Below are 21,714 nucleotides of genomic sequence, written 5' to 3'. Positions count from 1 at the left end.
CAGATCTAAAAAATTATCCATAAAAACACACAATTAACAATAATACAAACCAACACACATTCATTGATTCATGCAATTCTACTCAAACAGACAACACAGAAAACAAGAGAGAGTAGGTAGAGAGAGAGAGAGAGAGAGAGTTACATAAAATTAAACCCGAATTTGAAGTCGCAAATACGTAAGGCGAAAAGGGTTATGCCCTTCTAGGGCAAATTGCGGTCGGAGAGACCCAAAAATCGAAAAAGGGAGACACAGAAGGGCTCCATTCGAATAGGGGGAGGGTAGGTGGAATCGAATAGGGAGATGAAGGGGGAGTTTGGGTGCAGAGGAGAGAAGGGATGAGGGTCTGGGGACTTGGGCCGAGCTTAATCGAATGGTGGTGGTTATGGAAGAGAAGAAGAAGAAGAGGAGGAATGAAAGTGTACCCGTGGATGCAGAGGAGAGAAAGGAAGGGCTTGAGGTGTTTGTTTCTCGAGAAAATGTGGATCTGATGGGAAAGTGAGAAGAGAGGAAGTTGAGAGTGGGGGATTGAATTGAACGATTGGGGTTTGGGGATGATTTGATCGGAATATTTTGTTGTTTTGATTTGCAGGGGTTCTGGGTTTTTTTTTTCCTTCTTGTTGTTGTTGTATTTTTTTTTAATAAAAACTTTTATTTAATTAATTATTTTAATATTTTAATATTTTTAATGACACATGGCGCCCATTCATTGTCCACATAGGCGCCACGTCATCAGTTAACGACAGACTTAACAGTTTGACTAACGGATGTATGAGACTGTCCCAAAATTAACACTTTAGGTATAACTCTGGGACGAAAAAAACTTGATGTACTAAATGTTGAAAATCATGAAACATGAGGGTAGTAAACAGTCTTTTGTCCTTAAAAATAATATTTTACGGGACTATAATTCTGGATAGGGTATGTTTAACTCTTTTGGTTGGAGATGACCTTAAAGAGAATCGGGAGAGACCATGGATAGAATCTGGAAAAAAAATGCAATTCCCTAACTCTATTTGTTTGTGGGACTGCATAGCCACATGATATGACGAGCAAGTATAAGAATTTTTTTTCTATTTTACTTAGAATTGAATCAAATTAATTATATTTTTTTCGATTATTAAGATAAACGGTGCAAAATCAGACACTCTTCATCTCTATTAAAGATAATCAAGGTTACGTTACATGGACAAAAAGGAATTATAATTTAGCTTATTTTAATTTCACAAACTCAATAGAGTCGAACCGTAGAAGAATGATCGTTGGTGAACTCATGAAAAATCAAAAGGTAGTTGTCGATTGATGTCTTTCTAGATCTTTGTAGGGTTTTGCCACATACCGAGTGCGACGGGGACATCGATGTCATTTTGTAATTAGGGTTTTCAAACTCCTCCTAAGAGAAGAGGGGTGCATTCATTCAGATTAAAATCACCGAGGCAATCAGATTTCACCTTGACCCGGAAAGACCAAAAAGGACATGGTGGAACCCAATTACTAAAGGCCACGTGGATATTCTGCCCAATAGGAGTGGCCCGATGAGCTCACAACGCGACCCGCAGGTGATTGAATGCGAGTATTGAAGAGGAGCCGTGGTGCTATTTGAATCACCGCTTTTGGATGAACAAAACCCTCTTTCCAAAAACCCAAACCCTTGGCGGCTGTGAGACCTATTGTTCCCTCTTCTCTCTCTCTCTCGCTCTCTGAGCATCGAGATTTCTCTCTCCGATTGCTAAAACCCATATCACCTCTCTCTGGGATTTAGGGTTTTTGGTAATTCTTGGGACAGAGAAGGAGAAGTAGAAGATCTAGCTATCAATTGACGGTCATGGCCACCGTTGCTCCTCCTGTGGAACGTATCCTTATCAAAAACTTTAGCCATCTGGGTATTGTTTGTTTTCGATTTTTCTTATTCTAATTGGATCTGTTCTTTTGTGATTGGTTTTCGATGAAACTAGATCTTCGCTACCTTAAATTTGTAGATCGCAGTGAGTTTCTTCTATGGCGTTTGTTTAGCTTTTGAATTGTGGCGCTTTGTGTTGATTTTATGGATTTTTATGCTTGATTTGTGGTTTTGTAGACCGTCTCTGTAAATTTATGGCTGTATGTGGAACAATTAAAGTTCTTGGTATTGGTTTGCTTAATTTTTTGAAATTGGTGTTGTTTGATAAGTAAAGATTGATGTGTGCTTGGTTGAATTGAAGTTTCATATCAGGTGATTTTTCTGAATTGTTTATAACTTGTGGATGGACTGAATGATATACTGTTGAATTTTACCTCCCCGTAAAGTGTTAAAATTCAAGCTATGTTCATTGCTCCAGGACCTATATTTTGTTTTTGTTTGTTGATTGTATATGACTATTACAATAGACACAGTAAAACACGCACTGCCAATTAGACATCTCGATTGATTTTACAAAACTGTGTATTTCCTTCACCGTTTGCGTTCTTTAGAAGCAGCAGATTTGCTACAGAAGATGTCATTAGACTCTCAAACCAAGACTCTGGAAATTCCTGAGCCTACCAAGAAGGTACCGTACAATTTGACCACAAGAATTGGATTGTGAAAAAGTATTAACAAACTGCATTTGAAACATTCTGCCATTTACGTTATATGTGATTCTAAGGTTAATTTCTTTTTCATTCAGCCTTCTGTTAACCAATACGGGTCTATTGATTCTGGCAATGCTGCAAATGGACAGGTCCCATCAGAGCGCTCTGTTACCCCTTTGTTACCTGATTTTGTGGATCCATCTATGTGCTATCTCCCGAACGGTTATCCGTCTACTGCGTATTACTATGGAGGTAAAACTTACGGCTGAACTCTTTCTTTGCTTGAGAATGGTTTATTGATTTATTGGTGGATTGTTAGATTCTACTTGAAATTCATGTGTACTTTTTGATAAGGTAATTCATGTGTATGATATGGATGGTTTTGTGAATTTCTTTTAGGCTATGATGGGACTGGCAACGAGTGGGATGACTACTCGAGATATGTAAATCCTGAGGGAGTAGAGATGACTTCTGTAAGTTCTTTTTCCCTTTTGGGTAATGTTTCATGGTTATTGTGTTTGATTTGGGTCTAACATGAGTAAGTTCATTCTCTTAAGTTTATACTTTTGTAATCTTCTTGTGTGTTTTTAGGGTGTTTATGGGGACAACGGGTCTCTGTTATACCACCATGGGTATGGGTATGCACCATATGGCCCATATTCTCCGGCAGGTTCCCCAGTTCCGACTATGGGAAATGATGGTCAGTTATATGGACCTCAGCAGTACCAATACCCTCCTTATTTCCAGCCTCTGACTCCAACCAGTGGACCGTACACTCCCAGCCCTGCTGCCCCTCAAACTGATGTCTCCACCTCTGCAGCTGCTGACCAAAAGCCTCTGTCTGTGGAAACAGCAAATGGAATTTCTAACGGCATTTCGAACGGTGGAAGTGTGAAAGGAAATAATGTTTCAGCTCCCTTATCAACATATCAAAACTCGTCTTTCAACTCCAATGGTTCATATGGAAGGGGTGCTTTGCCAGGACGTGTTCCTACTCCTGGATACCAGGACCCAAGATTTGGTTTTGATGGGTTGCGTTCTCCTCTTCCATGGTTAGATACCCCACTTTTTTCAGATGGGCAACCTAGACCAGTGACAAGTACAACAATTACTTCGTCAATCTCCAATGGCAATACCAATTTGTCTTCGAGGAATCAGAATTACCGTCCAAATTCTCATTACATGGTATGTTGGTCATATGCTTTATATTTAATTATTTTTATATACTTTTGCTTTGTAGTCTTACTTTTGGAGACTACCTTATTCCACCAGTGGAAATGTCATCTGCGTTGTATGACATGACTGTTCAATTATGGCCTTGGCTGCAAACCAAACCTCTAACCTTTTGGTGTGAGAATATCTAAGGCAGGGAGGAATCTTGTTATTGGATATCCTTTAACTGGTTGAAGCCTTTATGGTTAACACTTAACAGTCTTCCAATCTAATAGATGTTCTGTGCAGGCTGAATCTGAGTATTTACTTTAAACGTTCTACTGAGATGTGTTCACCCTTACAAAACAAATTTCATTTATTTTATCCACAGGGTTTGCACCACCCAAGGCCATTGTCAGGAATGGGTACATCTCAAGGGTTTATAAATAGGATGTACCCAAGCAAGCTGTATGGTCACTATGGAAACACAGTTAGATCTGGTATGGGCTTTGGGTCTCATGGTTATGATTCACGAACCAATGGACGCTCATGGCTTGCTGTTGACAGCAAGTATAAACCCAGGGGAAGAAATGGTGGCTACTATGGATTTGGTAATGAGAACATGGATGGATTAAATGAACTAAACAGGGGACCTCGGGCGAAGAGCTCCAAGAATCAAAAGGGATTTGCCCCTAATGCATTAGGAATCAAAGGGCAGGTACCAACGAATCCTAGTAATGATGAGGAAAAGGAAAAAATGAGTGTCCCAGACCGAGAACAATACAACAAAGCAGATTTTCCCGAGGAGTATACCGATGCTAAATTCTTCATCATTAAGTCATACAGTGAGGATGATGTTCATAAGAGCATTAAGTACAATGTTTGGGCTAGTACGCCAAATGGCAACAAGAAGCTTCATGCTGCTTACCAGGAGGCTCAGGAGAAATCTGGTGGCTGCCCTGTTTTTCTTCTTTTTTCGGTAAGCATCATCCATTGCTGTTAGGACTTGTGAGGTTATAGATTAAATTTTTATTGGGTTTGTAGTAATTTACTTGTTTTCTTTTTAGGTCAATACCAGTGGACAGTTTGTTGGCCTTGCCGAGATGTTGGGCCCCGTTGATTTTAACAAGAACTTGGAATACTGGCAGCAAGACAAGTGGAATGGCTGTTTTCCTGTCAAGTGGCATATCGTTAAAGATGTTCCCAACAGTTTGCTGAAGCACATTACTCTTGAAAATAATGAGAACAAGCCTGTTACCAACAGTAGGGACACTCAGGAGGTATGTCCACATCTTAGTGTTTCTTTTTTACCTTGACCTTCTTTATTCTTCCCTTGTGAATATTAAGCTTATGGGTTTATGCAGGTTAAATTGGAGCCAGGGCTTAAAATAATTAAAATCTTCAAGGAACATATAAGCAAAACTTGCATTCTGGATGACTTTGGGTTCTATGAAGCCCGTCAGAAGACAATCCAGGAGAAGAAGGCTAAGCAACAGCAGTTTCAGAAACAGGTAAATACTATGCCTTCCTGTTAATTTTGCTACCCCTTTTATTTTGCTACTTTTTTTTTTCTTTATTATTTTGCTGTCAAGAGATAAAGTTTAACAATTCTAAATACTTAACATTTACCCTTGTGAAAATACCAAAAAACAGGTATGGGAAGGAAAGACCAATGATGAGAAGAAAGAGGTGGCAAATGGGCAACTGAAGACTCAAAATTCAGTGGAGGTTCCTGCTGAGTTGACCAAGGAATCTGTTCCGGCTGTGAATGGAAGTGAGGACCCGAAAGTTGCAGAAAATGGATCAATTACATCTGGAGATGCCCCGAAGGGTGCTAAGCCAGTTGCGTCAGAGAAGAGGGTTGTAGCGAACGGGGTTGCGAATGGTTAACAGTTTCTGCCTTGCGTAATGGCGGTCCATGCTCTTGCGGTGTTCTTGTAAAGGTTTGCGTTGTGTGCTGGTGTTAATGAATATGTTGGAGAAAAGTAGTATCCAATGCTCTGCCTACTTGTGTGGACCGCCGTCATGATGACCGTGACTTGCCCTGCTAGAATAGTCAATAGTTCATTGAGGAATGGCAAGTCAATAATGTCTAGAATTTCTTGTATCTTGTTCTTGAGGCAGGCTAGGGATCCGAGTAATCGTAGTAGTTCCACCCCTCCTCCTCCCTCCCCCACAGTTTATCATTTGGGTTGTCTATTTACAGGTGTTTTCGCAGAAGCTCTAACAGGTTTTGGGTTGCCTAGGATTTTGGGTTTAGGGTTTCTTCTATTCCAGTCGTGCTTATATCTTTTACCATGTGGGTGGATTTTTAATTTTTTTTTTTTAACTTTCTCCATGTTTTACCGTTTGCCTTTTACTAGGTTTGGTTATTTCCTGTCTTGTATGTCTAGATCATACCTCCTCCGCTGGGGAGTAAGTTTTTTGCGTTTGTATTTGTAAGTGAGCTAGAAGAAGCAAGGTGGGAAAATATTGCAATATAGTCAGCTTTAAGAATTTACTTTTGTTTCGTGTTTTCATCATGTCTGCCGTGTTTGTAGTGCCCATAGAAATATTTTGCTGAAAATTTTAGTGCCAAAAATTAAATCAAAGGGGATACCTTGACTTGTTGCAAAAGTTGGTGTGGTACCTATTTTTTGGGAAACTGAGAACCCCATGCAGTTTTTCTATATCATTTAGATTAAACATATGTGCCTTTTTAAATTTGATTAAAGTGCTTTGATCAATAATCACCTCGAGCTAAATTACATGTCATTATAATATTTTTTGAAATTAAAAATAATTTTTGAATTTATCTTTTTATCTTCATGATGTACTTTTTCTTATTTAGTGGAGATATTAGTAATTAAATTATATTTTCTCTTCTTCCATATATATATTTTCGATCACAATTTTTTATTTATTTTTTGTTATGCAAACATTTAATATTATTTCTTTCTCCAAATGTTTTTTATTTCAAATAGTTGATGATCAACATAAAAGCTTCGTGTAATTTTTTCAAATTTTGTGAAATTATATTTTTTTGCTGTTTTTTTAAGTATGGTTGTTGACGAATTATTATTAGGTACAATACATTACGTATATATTATTTGCGGATACGTTTGAATTTACAAAAATCATTAATTGGTACTTTTATTTGCAATTTTGGTACGTTTGATTAGATACATATTGTTAATATTGGTACATTATTTTTATTTTGGTACGTTTTATTTTGTACACATTGTGTATTAGTACGTTTATATTATTCTCAATCCTATTTTCTCTTAACGTATTAAAAGAAAAACTTATTTCAGTACGTTTGATTTTATGGGAATTAAAAATATTTTAAACTATTTTGGAAAGAAAATATCTTAAATCGTAGATAATTATTGCTAAATTGTAGCATTATTGTGAAAATAAATTGAATCTAACCAACTTTTTTTTTTATTTTTACAATTATCTCTAGAGTAATTAAAATGCTAGATTATAGGAAATTTGTTACAATATAATGTGCATATATCACCAAAATTATGACAAAAAAAATTTAATCATATCAGTAAAAGATATGGATGTTTAATATAAAAAAAATTCAAAACTGAGGTGTCTATATTAAAAGATCTCTATTTTTTTTTCTTTCCTTTTGTTTTATTTTGTTGAAAGCAATAGCATCTCATCCTTTGGAACCTAACTTATGTATTATGATGGAGAAGAGGATAAGCTCCATTGGCCCTTTTGTTACGGTCTGGTATCCATGATTCATATGTAAATAACTTTTATAAACCAATCACTCTCTTTCCTCTCTTTCTTAGGGCTTACGATGAAGAGTCGCGTTGGATACTAATCCAACCGTTTAAAATTGCACCCTAGTAAATTAGTAATAGACGGGAAATTTTTTGATCCAAACACAAGACTAGTTATAAGTACGAGTAAAATTACTTGTCTATTGTCTCAAAAATACTTGTATAGTTTGTTGTAGGAGCCAATTGTCCCTTATCATTGGTGTCTTTGAAGTTTTTCGAGTCTTAAGTCTTTGAAATTAGCTCAACCGGTTAGGAGGGTATGGCCTACTAAATTAGGGTTATGAATATTCGAGTCATAAAGTTTTCTATTTTTAAAAAGTGATCTAATACAATTATTTTGTTGTATCGAGGCTAATACTAGCCCAAACTCGCCCTGTACCAATACAAAATATTAAATGTGTCATGTCTGTTAGACCAACATAATGTATTTGCTCGAGTTTGAATTATCGTCTTATAAATTACAATATTTTAGAATTAAAAATTTATTTTTGTCAAGATAAAAAGGATGTAAATAATCTAACATATCTTTTGTTAGATCCCGCATCGTCTAAGGGAGAGGATTCTTTATGCTTTATATGTACATGCTCACCTTTTTTAGCACGAGACTTTTTGGGAGCTCACTGACTTCGGATTCTATATGAACTCCGAAGTTAAGCGAGATCGCGCGAGAGCAATCCCAGAGCAATCTCATGATGGGTGACCCACTGTGAAGTTTTCGTGTGAGTTCCCAGAAACAAAACTGTGAGGGAGTGGTCGGGGCCAAAAGCGAACAATATTGTGCTACGACAGAGGTGGGGCCGGGATGTGACAATTTGGTACATAACCAATCCCTAGCCGGAAGTTTGCCGACAAGGACGCCGGGCCTTTAAGTGGGGTGGATTGTTAGATCCCACATAGTCTAGGGGAGAGGATCCTCTGTGCCTTATATGTACATGCTTACATTCTTTAGCACGAGACATTTTGGAAGCTCACTGGCTTTAGATTCTATAGGAACTCCGAAGTTAAGCAAGATCGCGCGAGAGTAATCCTAAGATAGGTGACCCACTGGGAAGTTCTCGTGTGAGTTCCCAGAAACAAAACCGTGAGGGTGTGATTGGAGCCCAAAGTGAATAATATTGTGTTACAGCGGAGACGAGGCCGGGATGTGACATCTTTAGCCCTCAAGTAGAAGAATTTTTTTTTACATATATTTAGAAAAATCATAATATTTTTGTTGCAATCTGTTGATAAAAGTACATTCCATAATCCATATTATAAAAAATAAATACCGCGGCTAGAGCCAATTTTGAATGAATGACAAGGTTAGGTACGCTGCTAAACCAAGACTTGTATAAATCTCTCTCTCTTCCCAAAAACCCCTAAGAAAGCCCCTGTAAAACCCCTAAAACCCTTTCGCGTTTTAAGCAAGCAGCAGCAGCAGCTGAGGCCGCTCTCTCAAGAGTCACTCTTTGTCATGGCGACCACCGTTTCCCCGCCTGCGGATCGTATCCTTACACTTTCCACTGCTTCTTCGTTTTTTGGGCTTCTTTCAACTTTTTGTTTTCGAATTTTGGAATGTTGGCTTTGTTATACATGTATGTATGGGGCTACATCACTAGATCTGTCACTTGCTTTGTCTTTGAGTGCTATTAGGGTTTCTCTGTGACATAAAAGCTGTTGATTTTCTAATATTGAATTGGGATTTTGTATTTCTTTTAAAAGAAGTTCTGCCTTTATTTTTATATGAATTGTATTTTTCGCTTGTTTGTATCTACTGTTGTATTTTGTATTTCCTTGACCCTCAGGGTTTTCTTCAGAAGCTGCAGACTTGCTGCAGAATTTGGCCTTGGAATCTCAGACCAAGGGACCTGATGATGTCCCTGACCCTGCCACTGCCAGGAAGGTAATTCTCGTCTCTGCTCTTATTCTCTCGTCTTTATTTTTTTTTTAAATTTTAACTTTTTTCGTTTTAACATGTGAATAAACTGTAATGGAGAATGATCGATTGATCAGTGAATTTGTGTTTCGAGCTTGATTATCAATTTCGTGATTTTCAGCCCATTGTTGTGACTGCTAAGAGCAAGTCTTATGTTCAGTCTACAGCCCCATTACATAAGGATTTTATGAATCCATCTGCGTGCTATCTCCCTAATGGTTACACACCTTCTGCCTATTACTATGGAGGTAATGCTTATGCGCTGTCTTCCATTATCTCATCTGTTATTGGATTTTATTATATAAGTGCTCATCTACGAGTTTTGAATTCCATTGTCATGTTGAAAACCCATTAGGCAGTGAACGCTCTTATGGTTTGTATGGTATTGATGATTCTGTTGTTGATGGTCTGGGTTTTATAGGCTATGGTGGGACTGGAAATGAGTGGGGCGGTATTTCAAGTTATGTTAATCCAAATGGAAGCGATGTGAATTCTGTGAGTTTTACGTAGTCTGTTTTGTCAAAGGGTCTCTACCTACCAGAGTTGTATTTTTCTGTTTATATATTCTTACACCTCTTAGGTGATTTGAATTCTAAGGTGGATATTCTCTGAGAAACTCTTTTGTATCCTGGCATCATATCATATAATGCTTGTTGCATATTTCAGGCTGTCTATGGGGATAACGGTTCTTTTATGTATCATCATGGTTATGGTTATACACCCTACAGCACATATTCGACATCGGGGTCCCCAGTTTCAACTGTTGGAAGTGATGGTCAGCTTTATGGACCTCAGCAGTACCAATATCCTCCGTATTTTAAGCAGCTGAAACCTAACAGTGGTTCACACACCCCTAATTCAGCTGTTCCTTCCCAGGGGACTGTCTCTACAGCGAAGGATGCTGGCCAAAAGCCCTCATTTGTGGGAACAGCTAATGGGAATCCTAATGGTGTTGCGACCAGTGTGGTTAAGAAGGGAAATACTCCTTCCGGTTTCTCAAAACCAACAAATAACAACTCATCACTGAATGTAAAGGGTTCCTTCAGTGGACACTTTGATACAATATATGGTTTTGATGGTTTGCTAACTCCTACCCCATGGTTTGAATGGCCAATGTGTTCAAATGGACTGGGTAAACCAATGACTGGAAATACAGTCAACAGAACTCCATCTTCCAAGAATCAGACTTCCCGATCAAATTCTCAATTCATGGTACGCTTGCCTATCACTGTTGACATTTCGTACTACTTTCTTTTTGCTTCCCTCCTTCCCGGCTAGTTGAAACATATATAGTTAGGTCTGAGCAAGTTGGGACAGATCTCCAAGTAAAATTGGAATGAAATGTCACGCTGACCCGTTCTTAGGATTAATCAATCTTCTGTTCAAATGTTTGTACCTAGTATATCTGTGTGATATTAAACACATTTACCTGTGATCTGGTTGGTTGAGCAGCTAGTTAACTACAAGCTTCAGATTTTTCCCTTTTGAATTTTGATGGGGAAACAAATGGGTAGTAGTAGTAGCTTTTCTCTTGGAGTTCACCTCACTGGAAAATTGATTGATCTGATTGCAGCCCTCCTTTTTTATTACTAGTTATGCTTTAGGTCATATTTCATCTATTGTGGAGTGATTTTATAATTGATGGAATGATCTGACTTTTATGGATTGTTCTTGGAGGTGGCCTCTCAAGGATTTCTGTTACGTGACTTTGTAGGGTTTGCACCACACGAGGATGGGGTACGGTATGGATACAGCTAACGGACTTGTGAATGGAATGTATACCAATGAATTGTATGGTCAGTATTGGGACCCAATTAGACTTGGTATGGGATTTGGAGTCAATGGTTTTGGTATGCATAGAAATAGAAGTGGGTGGACGGCTCTTCAAAACAAGTATAAAACCAGGGGGCGAGGCAGTTCCTTTCGCTTTGGTAACCAGGATTTAGAAGGCTTGGATGAGTTGAACAAGGGACCTAGAGGTAAAAGTTCAAAAAATCAAAAGGGAAATTCACCTGATGCTGTAGCAGTTAAGGGGAGTAACACGCCGCTGAATAAAGCTGATGATGAGAAGGATGCAATTAGCATAGTGGCAGAGCAGGAGCAGTACATTGGAACAGATATCTATGATCATTATGCTGATGCTAAGTTCTTTGTTATTAAGTCATATAGTGAGGATGATGTCCATAAGTGTGTCAAGTATAATGTTTGGGCCAGCACACCAAATGGAAACAATAAGCTTCATGCAGCATACCAGGAGGCTCAGGAGAAATCAGGTGGCTGCCCTGTGTTTCTGTTTTTCTCGGTGAGCACCATTATCCACTGCATTAGTCCATTATTTCATTTGTTGCTTTCCTTGGCTTAGCTGCTTCTTCTTTCCCTAGGTGAATGCCAGTGGCCAATTTGTTGGCATAGCAGAGATGGTGGGGCTGGTAGATTTTAACAAGAATGTGGAACATTGGCAACAAGACAAGTGGACTGGCTGTTTTCCAGTTAAGTGGCACATTGTAAAGGATGTACCCAACAGTTTGCTAAAGCACATTATCCTAGAGAATAATGAAAACAAACCTGTCGCTAACAGCAGGGACACTCAAGAGGTATGTCTACTTATTTTCTTTATCTTGTTATTCCTTTATCTTGTCTGGGGTTAAGCTTTATGTGTTTACGCAGGTCAAGCCAGAGCAGGGGCTTAAAATGATCAAGATATTCAAGGATCATTCCAGTAAAACAAGCCTATTGGATGATTTTGAGTTCTATGAAGCTCGCCAGAAGACAATTCAGGAAAATAAAGCAAAGCAGCAGATCCGGAAACAGGCAAGTTTTTGCCCTTCATCCAGTAATTCTTATTTTAGAAGCATAGTTTTATCCTTTCCTTTCAGGACCTCCATGCGATGCAACTGTTTCATATGCATTAAGCTCTTTTTCTTTTCTTACTGCTACATTTGTACTTGCTATTAAATAAGCCACTTTGATTGAGAAGAATTTATTGTATTCTCTGTTGATTATCTAAATAAAGGTATTGGATGGGAAGCCAAGTGATAGAAGAAATGATGGGGTAAATGAGGCGCTCAAATCACTAGATTCATTGGGAACTGCCTTAGATTTGATTAAGGAAACGACACCAAGTGCTGAGACTGGTGAAGAACTGAAGTTGTCGGAGAAAGGATCAGTTGCTGAAACAGGAGGCAATCCCAAGGGTCCAGAACTAGCTGTGACCAAGATGATTGTAACAAAATAGGTTGCAAATGGTTGCTAGTTTACTAGTTTGTGCAATGCACATTAGTGGGTCGTACCATTGAAGGTTTTATTAGTAGGAGTTTCTTGAGAGGATTTACTGCTTTCAGTGAAGTATATTAGTCAGAGTATGAATAGGTGTAATTTAGAGATTTCCATGCGCCAGGTTATTCTTCATGTGGGTCGGTTTGTTTTAACAATAGTTGCTTCTATCTCCCTCTTATGCTGTTTTTGCTGCTCCTTGTTTGTGGGGAGGTTATTGGCTGTTTCGGGGGATAAAACCTTTGATTGTATTCTAGAATCTGCCCTTATGCTGTGAAAATGGCTTGGCTTTTTGGCTTTCTATTTGTTTGTGTAAATTACATTTTGCATCCTTAAGTTTGGGTCACCTGGCAAACTTATACATTAAAATCTTTTGAACATTGCAGTACATCAACTTACGAATTCGTTGAAATGTCACACATCCGTTAAATTGACTGTTAAATGATGATGTGTCGACTTTTTACTAATGTTATATCACATGTGCCACGTGGACAAACAACCAATTTAGATAAAAAAATTGTGACTTATAGCTTATGGTTTTTGTGAAAAAGGAATTATAGCTTTTAGTTTTTGTGAAAAAACAAAATTGAGTTTCACATAACATCTTCAAAAAATTTCACTTTCATATCTCACGTACTATTTTATTTCAATATAATACATTCGTTACATTTTTCATCCATTGGTCCGTTAAGAGTTGATGTGGCTGCTACATTTGTGCTGACGTGGTTGCCAACTTTTTGCAAACCGTGCTTCAAGAGGAACTTGAAGAACATGCTGTAGAGCTTCACAGCTACGCTTGGCATTTCTCTCACTTTCTCTCTTTACAAATTGGGAGATTTGCAGAGACTGGAAAAATGAGAAATGGAGGGTGGGATTTTCTGGGTTGTCAGTGTAAATTCATAGCGGATTAAGGATTTAAGATTAAGGGTTAATTAATCTCCCTGTGAAAATCGGATTCATAAGGAGGTGGGGGTGGGGTGGGGTGGGTTTTTGGATGGGATGGGAGGTGAAGAGAGTGGAGAGGGATGTGGGTCGGGGGGAATGGGTTTATGGGTTTTAGTTTTAAATGCATAAATTTTTTTTTTTTGGCCACATGACACAAATTTGGCAACCACGTCAGCACAAATGTGGCAGCCACGTCGGCTCTTATTGGACTAATGGATGGAAAATGTAACGAATGTATTATATTGAAATAAAATAGTACGTGAGGTATGAAAGTGAAATTTTTTGAAGATGTTGTATGAGGTTGCAATAAACCTCAACCCTGAGGTGGTAAAGTGTAATTTACCCAAAAATCTTTTGCGTGGTCATTAAGAAAAAAATATTCTAAGGCCTTGGAGTAGTTCCACCCTTGAGCAAAGGCAATTATTGCCTTAGTTGATAGTAATTGCCTGAGAATATCTCTACTCTGTAAATAAATTACCTGACAATTTGATATTAAAAAAATTATTTTTTAAAACATTTAATACATAAACAATTAAAAATATGTTGCAGTCCTATTAGATTAGGAATGTGATTGAGTAAATCCTAACATATCTGGGATATCGTTATGGGATTTTATCATATCTCTTAGACTAGATATTATCCTATTAGAGTTGTAATCTTATTAGGGTAAGAAATTAACCTTCCCTACTACTATAAATAAAGGCACAATGGGGTGTAATAAAACACACCTCACAATTACACATCTCTCTTTCTTTCTACTATGTCACACCCCCCCCTTTCTCTGCCCTTATTATAATTCAGTAAATTAGGCCTACAACAAAATCTACTATTGTTTTATTATTTATATTTTTTTTACTTTCTGGAACAATCTCTAGGTTTCTCCAATGCCTCCATTTCCCTCTCCCTCTATCTTCCTCGCCCTTTCTCTCTTTCCCTTTTTTTTTTCTCCGCTCCTCTACCTCTGCCTCTCTCTCTCAATCCTTCCTCCACAAATTTGGGTTTTGGGTTTGAATCATGAGTTTTGGATCTGCAACTTGACCCCTCTGCAAATGCTCCGTTCATCTAATCTGGATTTTCTAGAGAAAAGGTAGTTGCATATGAGTTTTTTTGGAGAGAAGAGTGGGAGAGAAGCACAGACAAAGAAATTTTGGACGTAGCTGACGTCAGCATGACATCAGACCACTAGGGTGCAAGGTCATGCAGTTCTTACCCAATTGCTAGGTCGAGGGATTTGGGTCCACTGAATAGCTGCACGGATCCTGCTTAGTTTTGAGTGCCTCGATTTTCGTACGTAGAGGCCTCCTCGTTTGCTGTGCCAAAAGTCCAATGTGTATTTGGTTAGTAGAGTCCGTCTCGTTTTGCATGCACAAAGATCGCATCCCATTTTGTGTGTCCAGGTTCGCTTATTTCTGCACACGTGGAGTCTGCCTAGTTTAGCATGTGTCAAGCCCGCCTAACACTCACGTTTTTTGTTAAAAAATTAATTTTTTATTTTCGTGAAATATTTTTCGTGAGCATTAAGGAAAACTTTTATAAAGCGTTTGAAAGTGGTTTTACGCTTTATTGAGCAATAATGCATATTTGGTATAATATTTAAGTCCCCTCAAGAATATCAACGGAAAGTTTTACTTAATTTCCAAAACTTCAAGGTGAGGCGAAGGCGAAAATAAAATTTTGAACGATGATTTATGTATGAATTTGCAAAATCGACTAAAAATCGTGATTTTTAACCCACAGTTTTTGTGTAAAATGCAAATATCTTATTTTTGCGAAATGTTTTTTGTTAGCATTAAGGAAATCTTTATAAGGCATTTGGTAGCAGTTTTATGATTTATGGAGCAATGAATGTACATTTAGTATAATATTTAAGCCGAAAACTAAAGAAATAAGTGAAAAATATAATAGTGAGGCCTAAAACATTGTTAAAATTGGGTTCCACCCTAAAGAATATCAACGAAAAGTCTTATCTTAATTTTCAAAACTTCAGGGTGAGGCGAAGATGAAAATAATTGAAATGAACGGTGATTTATTTATGAATTTGCAAAACGACTAAAAACCGTGGGTAGTGCCCTTCACGTTTTTTTTTTTTTGTGAAAAATGCAAATTATTTATTTTTGTGAAATATCTTCCGCGAGCATTAAGGAGAACTTGATAAGGTGTTTGGAAACGGTTTTATGATTTATTGAGCAACAAATGTATACTTAGTAGAATTTTTAAGCCGAAAACTAAAAAAATAAGTGAAAAAATACAATAGTGAGGAACAAAACATTGTCAAATGGGGTTCCACCCTCAAGAATCTCAACAGAAAGTCTTACCTTAATTTTCAAAATTTCACAGTGAGGCGAAGGTGAAAATAAATAGATTTATGTAAAATTTGCAAAACTGTCTGAAAACCATGAATATTAATCCACGTTTTTTTGGGAAAAATGCAAATTTTTTATTTTCGGGAAATATCTTCCGTGAGCATTAAGGAGAACTTTATAAGGTGTTTGGAAGTGATTTTATGATTTATTGATCAACAAATGTATACTTAGTAGAATTTTTAAGCCGAAAACTGAAAAAATAAGTGAAAAATGCAATAGTGAGGACCAAAATATTGTCAAATGGGGTTCCACCGTAAATAATCTCAATGGAAAATCTTGCCTTAATTTTCAAAATTCCAAGGTGAGGCGAAGGTGTAAACAATAGATTGAACGATAATTTATGTAGGAATTTGTAAAACCGACTAAAAATCGTGAGTGTTAATACACATTTTGGTCAAAAATGAATTTTTTTATTTTTGTGAAATATTTTTCGCGAGCATTAATGAAAACTTTATAAAGTAATTTACTATTTATTGAGCAAAAAAAATGTATATTTAGCAGAATATTTAAGCCAAAAACTGAAAAAAAATAAGTGAAAAATAGTCTTAAAATCACCTGTAGGTGAGGTTTATGCAAAAAATAGCAACATTTTGTTTTGTTCAATAGTCTTTCATAATCTTTTGGTTGATAAAGAGGGTTCTACTAATATGTAGTTTAGATTTAGATAGAAGAAAAATTAACAAAAAAAAAAAGGTTCAATTATCTTTAAATTTAGATTTTAAATCGTTGATTGCAAGTGTTTAAATACGAATTATAATAGATTTTTGCACGGGAGAATAAATTTTGAAGACGTGAATTTAATAGTTTATTGTAGTGGTAAGAGAAATAAAAGAAAAATTAACAAAAATGATTCAAATTCTTGCAGGAGGCAGAAAGTCACGCATGATGTTGTGGCTACTAGACTATCAAATTCTACCACCTTCAAGAATTTGAATCATTTTTTTTGCATTTTTTTAATTTTACTTTAATTTCTCTTACCACTACAACAAAATATCATATTCATGTTCTTCAAAATATATTTTTTCGTGCATGGAGCCCAACTTGTTTTTTGAGAACCCGAGAGTTCCTCGTTATGTGTGCGGGGAGCCAGCCTCATCTTGTGTGCCTGGGTTTGCCTCATTCTGCATGTGAGGTGTCCGCATTGTTGCGTGCCAGAAGCCCGCCCCTTTTTGCGTCCACGAAGCTTGCACCGTTTTGGTGTGCACGACAGCCTCTTTTTTCGTACGCATCGCTGGCCTCAATTTATGTGACGTATGCCATCTCGTTTTCATGCGCAGAGCTCACCTTATTTTGCATCCAGAACTCCGTCCTATTTTCTGTGAGTGGAGTCTGCCTTGTTTTGCGTGCCATGGTTTGCCTCGTTCTGCATGAGTTGTGTCCCTCTCGTTCTGCGTGCGTCGAGCCCACGCTAACAACCATGTTTTTTTTTATAAAAATGCAGATTTTTTATTTTCACAAAATATTTTTCATGAGCATTAAGTTAAACTTTTTAAGGAATTTGGAAGCAAATTTAGGGTTGATTGAGCAACAAATGTATACTTAGTAGAATATTTAAGCCCAAAACTAAAAATAAAATAAGTGAAAAACATAGTAGTGAGGCTGAGAACATTTTCAAATGGGGTTCTACACTCAATAATCACAACGGAAAGTCTCACCTTAATTTTCAAAACTTCATAGTGAGGCGAAGGTGAAAATAAATAGATTTATATGCGAATTTTCAAAACTTCAAATGGGGATAACCCATGTTTTTTGGGGGAAAAATGAAATTTTTTTATTTTCGCGAAATATGTTTCGTGAGCATTAAGGAGAACTTTATAAGGTGTTTGGAAGCGATTTTATGATTTATTGAGCAACAAATGTATACATAGTAGAATATTTAAGCCGAAAACTGAAAAATAAGTGAAAAATACAACAATCAGGACAAAAACATTGTCAAATGGGGTTCCACCCTCAAGAATCACAACGGAAAGTCTTACCTTAATTTTCAAATTTCATGGTGAGGAAAAGGTGAAAATAAATAGATTGAACGATGATTTATGTAGGAATTTGTAAAATATACTAAAAATCGTGAGTGTTAGCCCACGTTTTTTTGATCAAAAATGCAATTTTTTTTTTTTTGCAAAATATTTTTCGCGAGCATTAAGGAAAACTTTATAAGGTGTTTGGAAGCAGTTTTATGATTTATTGAGTAACAAATGTATACTTAGTAGAATATTTAAGCCGAAAATTGAAAAAAATAAGTGAAAAATACAATAGTGAGGACCAAAACATTGTCAAATAGGGCCCGCAAGAATCTCAATGGAAAGTCTCACCTTACTTTTCAAAACTTCACATTGAGGCGAATGTGGAAATAAATAGATTGAACGGTGATTTATATACGAATTTGCAAAACTAACTAAAATCCGTGAGTTAACCAACATTTTTTTTTGTTGTGAAAAATACAAATTTTTTATTTTTGCGAAATATCTACCGTGAGCTTCAAGGAGAACTTTATAAGGTGTTTGGAAGCAGTTTTATGATTTATTGAGCAACAAATGTATACTTAGTAGAATCTTTAAGCCGAAAACTGAAAAAATAAGTGAAAAATACAATAGTGAGGACAAAAACATTGTCAAATGGGGTTCCACCCTCAAGAATCACAATGGAAAGTGTCACATCCCAGCATGGACCCCCACCACATCCTAGGCTCAATTCCACCGTAGCACGATATTGTCTGCTTTGGACCCTGACCACGCCCTCACGGTTTTGTTTCTAGGAACTCACATGAGAATTTCCCACTAGGTCACCCATCATGGGATTGCTCTCTAGCGAACTCACTTAACTTCGGAGTTCCGATGGAACCCGAAGCTAGTGAGCTCCCAAAATGCCTCATGCTAGGAAGAGATGGACATGTACATATAAGGCTTAGAGAATCCACTCCCATGGGCAATGTGGGATGTTACTTGCCCCAAATCCACCAATTTTGAAATATTTTCCTTCAATTACCACCATCATTAGACTTCCCTTGAGGCCTAGAACAAAGCCCAATCAAACTTGGAGACGTCGGAGCACCGAAGAGGAAGAATCAAGAACACTCAAACCTAGGATTCCAGCGGGGTTTCATGAAATTAAGGTTTTTCCGGGCCAAATTTGCCTTAGTCACAGGTATGAAAGTGTCTCTACTCATTGAGATCTTCATTCCTGTAAAATTTGGGAATTTTTAGAAATAGTTGAATTTTTCGGCGAGTTGAGGTTGCGGACCGCCACCTGCGGTGGCGCATGGGCCGAGACGCCCCCTAACCTCCTTAGGCTAAATTTGAATATGCTGATTCCATTGGTGAAGTCCGATTGACAAATTTCCGTCGTTTGAACGTAGTTCCATTAAGGATCGCCTTTTGATTATTATAATAATCGATAATCCGACCGTTGGATCGTTACCAAACTTTGATACATTGTAATACGTAATATTTGAGGATATTAGAAGCTTATGGATTGGGAATCCGACGTACGGATCTTCCCAAATAGGATATGTAAGTTACATGTTCTATTGACAAGAATTCTAAGACATGTTTTGATAATTGTTCTAAGCGCCGATCGTTCGTGACGCCTTGATGTTTGTGCTAGGGAGTTGTAGTGTGGACTTCAGGTGAGTGGGCTTTTGGTTTTCTATATATACATAAATATGTTTTCCATTTTCCCAGAAATTGTTTTAAATGGATTTACGTTTTAAATGTCATGTCAATTGCATTACATTGTAGTCTATGCATTAGTATAGATATGCATATTATTGCATGACGCTGCGGACGCCAAGGTAAGCTTCAGATGAGCACATATTGATGATAGTGATTGCAGTGTGTATGGTTATGTTTATATGCATTTAATGCTCATTATCCTGAACCCCGGTGTTAGTGTTCCGCTTGAGGCCAGGGCCTAGCCTTCACGTGATCGTTCACCTCTTGCACCACACGCTCACCTTGGATCCAAGGCAGGTGCCAACCTATCTTACAGGCCACATTAGGTGGTTCCGACTCGTAGGTGACTTGCGATTTATCGCATAGCCTTCAAATGATCGTAGCACTTGAGCGTATCTATTTATACCCAGCCTGTTATTCAGATCACATTAGGTGGTTCTGACTCGTGTGCAGGAATTGGTTAATGAGCTATAGGTTCAGCCGTACAGGTCACGTTAGGTGACTCCGGCTGGCATATCATTTTACATTGATTTATTTCACCTGGCTTACATATTTCATTGTTGAAATGCTATGACATGGCATACTTGTTTTTACTGTCGTTGTACATTGTTTTTACGTATATACGTAGTATTATTTTCTGGGAATTTATAGGGGTTTTATGGTGAAGGGTTATTAATTTTGGAAAAGAGAAATGGTTTTCAAAAAGTTTGTTTTTGCCTACTCACGTTTTTTGTTTTGCACCCCTCCAAGTTTTAGATGCTGAAACTTCGTATCGACGAGGATTCTTGGCAAATCTCAGTATAGGTGGTTACCTCTGAGGGTATGATCCTTACCCACACTACTGTACTTTACTTATGCTTTGACGTTGCGTGTGAAATGGGTTCATTCCCGCTCACAGCGCACTCTAGTCTTTAGACATTTTTAGATTTAAATTTATTCACATTTTTCCCATCATTATACTTTATGGCTTCGTCACCTTCCTGGTGTCGGCCAACACAATTTGATTCGAATTCCTAGTGGACATTCCGGGTCGGGATGTGTCAGAAAGTCTGACCTTAATTTTCAAAATTTCATGGTGAGGCGAAGATGAAAATAAATAGATTGAACGATGATTTACGTAGGAATTTGTAAAACTGACTAAAAATCGTGAGTCACGTTTTTTTTATCAAAAATGCAAATTTGTATTTTTCGAAATATTTTCCGTGAGCATTAAGGAAAACTTTATAAGGTGGTTGGAAGCGGTTTTACGATTTAGTGAGCAATAAATGTATGCTTAGAAGAATATTTAAACCGAAAATTGAAAAAAATAAGTGAAAAATACAATAGTGAGGACCAAAACATTGTCAAATAGGGTTCCACCTGCAAGAATCTCAATGGAAAGTCTCACCTTAATTTTCAAAACTTCACAGTGCGGCAAAGGTGGAAATAAATAGATTGAACGGTGATTTATGTACGAATTTGCAAAACCGACTAAAATCTATGAGTGTTAACCAACGTTTTTTTTGTGAAAAATGCAAATTTTTTATTTCTGCGAAATATCTTCCGTGAGCTTTAAGGAGAACTTTATAAGGTGTTTGGAAGCAGATTTACTATTTATTGAGCAACAAATGTATACTTAGTAGAATATTTAAGCAAAAAACTAAAAAAATAAGTGAAAAATACAATTGTGAGGACCAAATCATTGTCAAATGGGGTTCCACCTCAAGAATCTCAATGGAAAGTCTTACCATAATTTTTAAAATTTCACGGTGAGGCGAAGGTGAAAATAAATAGATTGAATAATAATTTATGTACGAATTTGTAAAACTGACTAAAAATAATGAGTTAGAACCCACATGTTTTTGGTCAAAAATGCAAAGTTTTATTTTTGCTAAATATTTTTCGTGAGCATTAAGGAAAACTTTATAAGGTGTTTGGAAGCGGTTTTATGATTTATTGAGCAACAAATGTATACTTAGTAGAATATTTAAGCCAAAAACTGAAAAAATAAGTGAAAAATACAATAGTGAGGACTAAAACATTGTCAAATGGGGTTCCACCCGTAAGAATCTCAATGGAAAGTTTCA

At 37.1% G+C, this 21,714-nt stretch overlaps 2 protein-coding genes across 14 annotated transcripts; both read left to right on the top strand.

Annotated features, from left to right (window-relative positions):
- The first annotated feature begins 1,601 nt into the window (after nt 1-1,601).
- Nucleotides 1,602-6,198, top strand: LOC103415395 (YTH domain-containing protein ECT4-like). 6 transcript variants are annotated; one of them, XM_029099238.2, is made up of 9 exons: nt 1,602-1,853; nt 2,452-2,528; nt 2,646-2,802; nt 2,950-3,023; nt 3,142-3,735; nt 4,094-4,681; nt 4,770-4,982; nt 5,067-5,213; nt 5,356-6,198. In XM_029099238.2, exons 1-9 carry the CDS (start codon nt 1,826-1,828, stop codon nt 5,590-5,592), a joined length of 2,115 nt encoding a protein of 704 aa, XP_028955071.2. In that variant the 5' UTR covers nt 1,602-1,825; the 3' UTR covers nt 5,593-6,198. The 6 variants fall into 6 exon arrangements, with proteins under 6 accessions (XP_028955071.2, XP_028955072.2, XP_028955074.2 ...); XM_029099239.2 differs by having other exon boundaries at nt 1,607-1,853; nt 2,455-2,528; XM_029099241.2 differs by having other exon boundaries at nt 1,608-1,853; nt 2,700-2,802.
- Nucleotides 6,199-8,726: 2,528 nt separating this feature from the next.
- Nucleotides 8,727-12,972, top strand: YTP2 (YTH domain-containing family protein 2-like). 8 transcript variants are annotated; one of them, XM_029099224.2, is made up of 9 exons: nt 8,727-8,965; nt 9,281-9,363; nt 9,557-9,644; nt 9,818-9,891; nt 10,063-10,608; nt 11,111-11,698; nt 11,778-11,990; nt 12,064-12,207; nt 12,410-12,972. In XM_029099224.2, exons 1-9 carry the CDS (start codon nt 8,935-8,937, stop codon nt 12,629-12,631), a joined length of 1,989 nt encoding a protein of 662 aa, XP_028955057.2. In that variant the 5' UTR covers nt 8,727-8,934; the 3' UTR covers nt 12,632-12,972.
- The last annotated feature ends 8,742 nt before the right edge of the window (nt 12,973-21,714 follow it).

This window comes from Malus domestica, chromosome 03 (assembly GCF_042453785.1).
Source record: "Malus domestica chromosome 03, GDT2T_hap1".
Lineage (NCBI taxonomy): Eukaryota > Viridiplantae > Streptophyta > Magnoliopsida > Rosales > Rosaceae > Malus > Malus domestica.
This window is presented reverse-complemented; position numbering and strand designations above follow the sequence as displayed.

Bases quoted from the DNA above. Each gene is read 5' to 3' on its own strand.
- LOC103415395 (XM_029099238.2), top strand. From the start codon at position 1,826: ATGGCCACCGTTGCTCCTCCTGTGGAAC. The intron at 2,803-2,949 runs GTAAAACTTACG...AATTTCTTTTAG, and splicing joins TACTGCGTATTACTATGGAG to GCTATGATGGGACTGGCAAC. The intron at 4,682-4,769 runs GTAAGCATCATC...TTTTCTTTTTAG, and splicing joins CTGTTTTTCTTCTTTTTTCG to GTCAATACCAGTGGACAGTT.
- YTP2 (XM_017326588.3), top strand. From the start codon at position 8,935: ATGGCGACCACCGTTTCCCCGCCTGCGGATC. The intron at 8,966-9,265 runs GTATCCTTACAC...CTTGACCCTCAG, and splicing joins CGTTTCCCCGCCTGCGGATC to GGTTTTCTTCAGAAGCTGCA. The intron at 11,991-12,063 runs GTATGTCTACTT...GTGTTTACGCAG, and splicing joins ACAGCAGGGACACTCAAGAG to GTCAAGCCAGAGCAGGGGCT.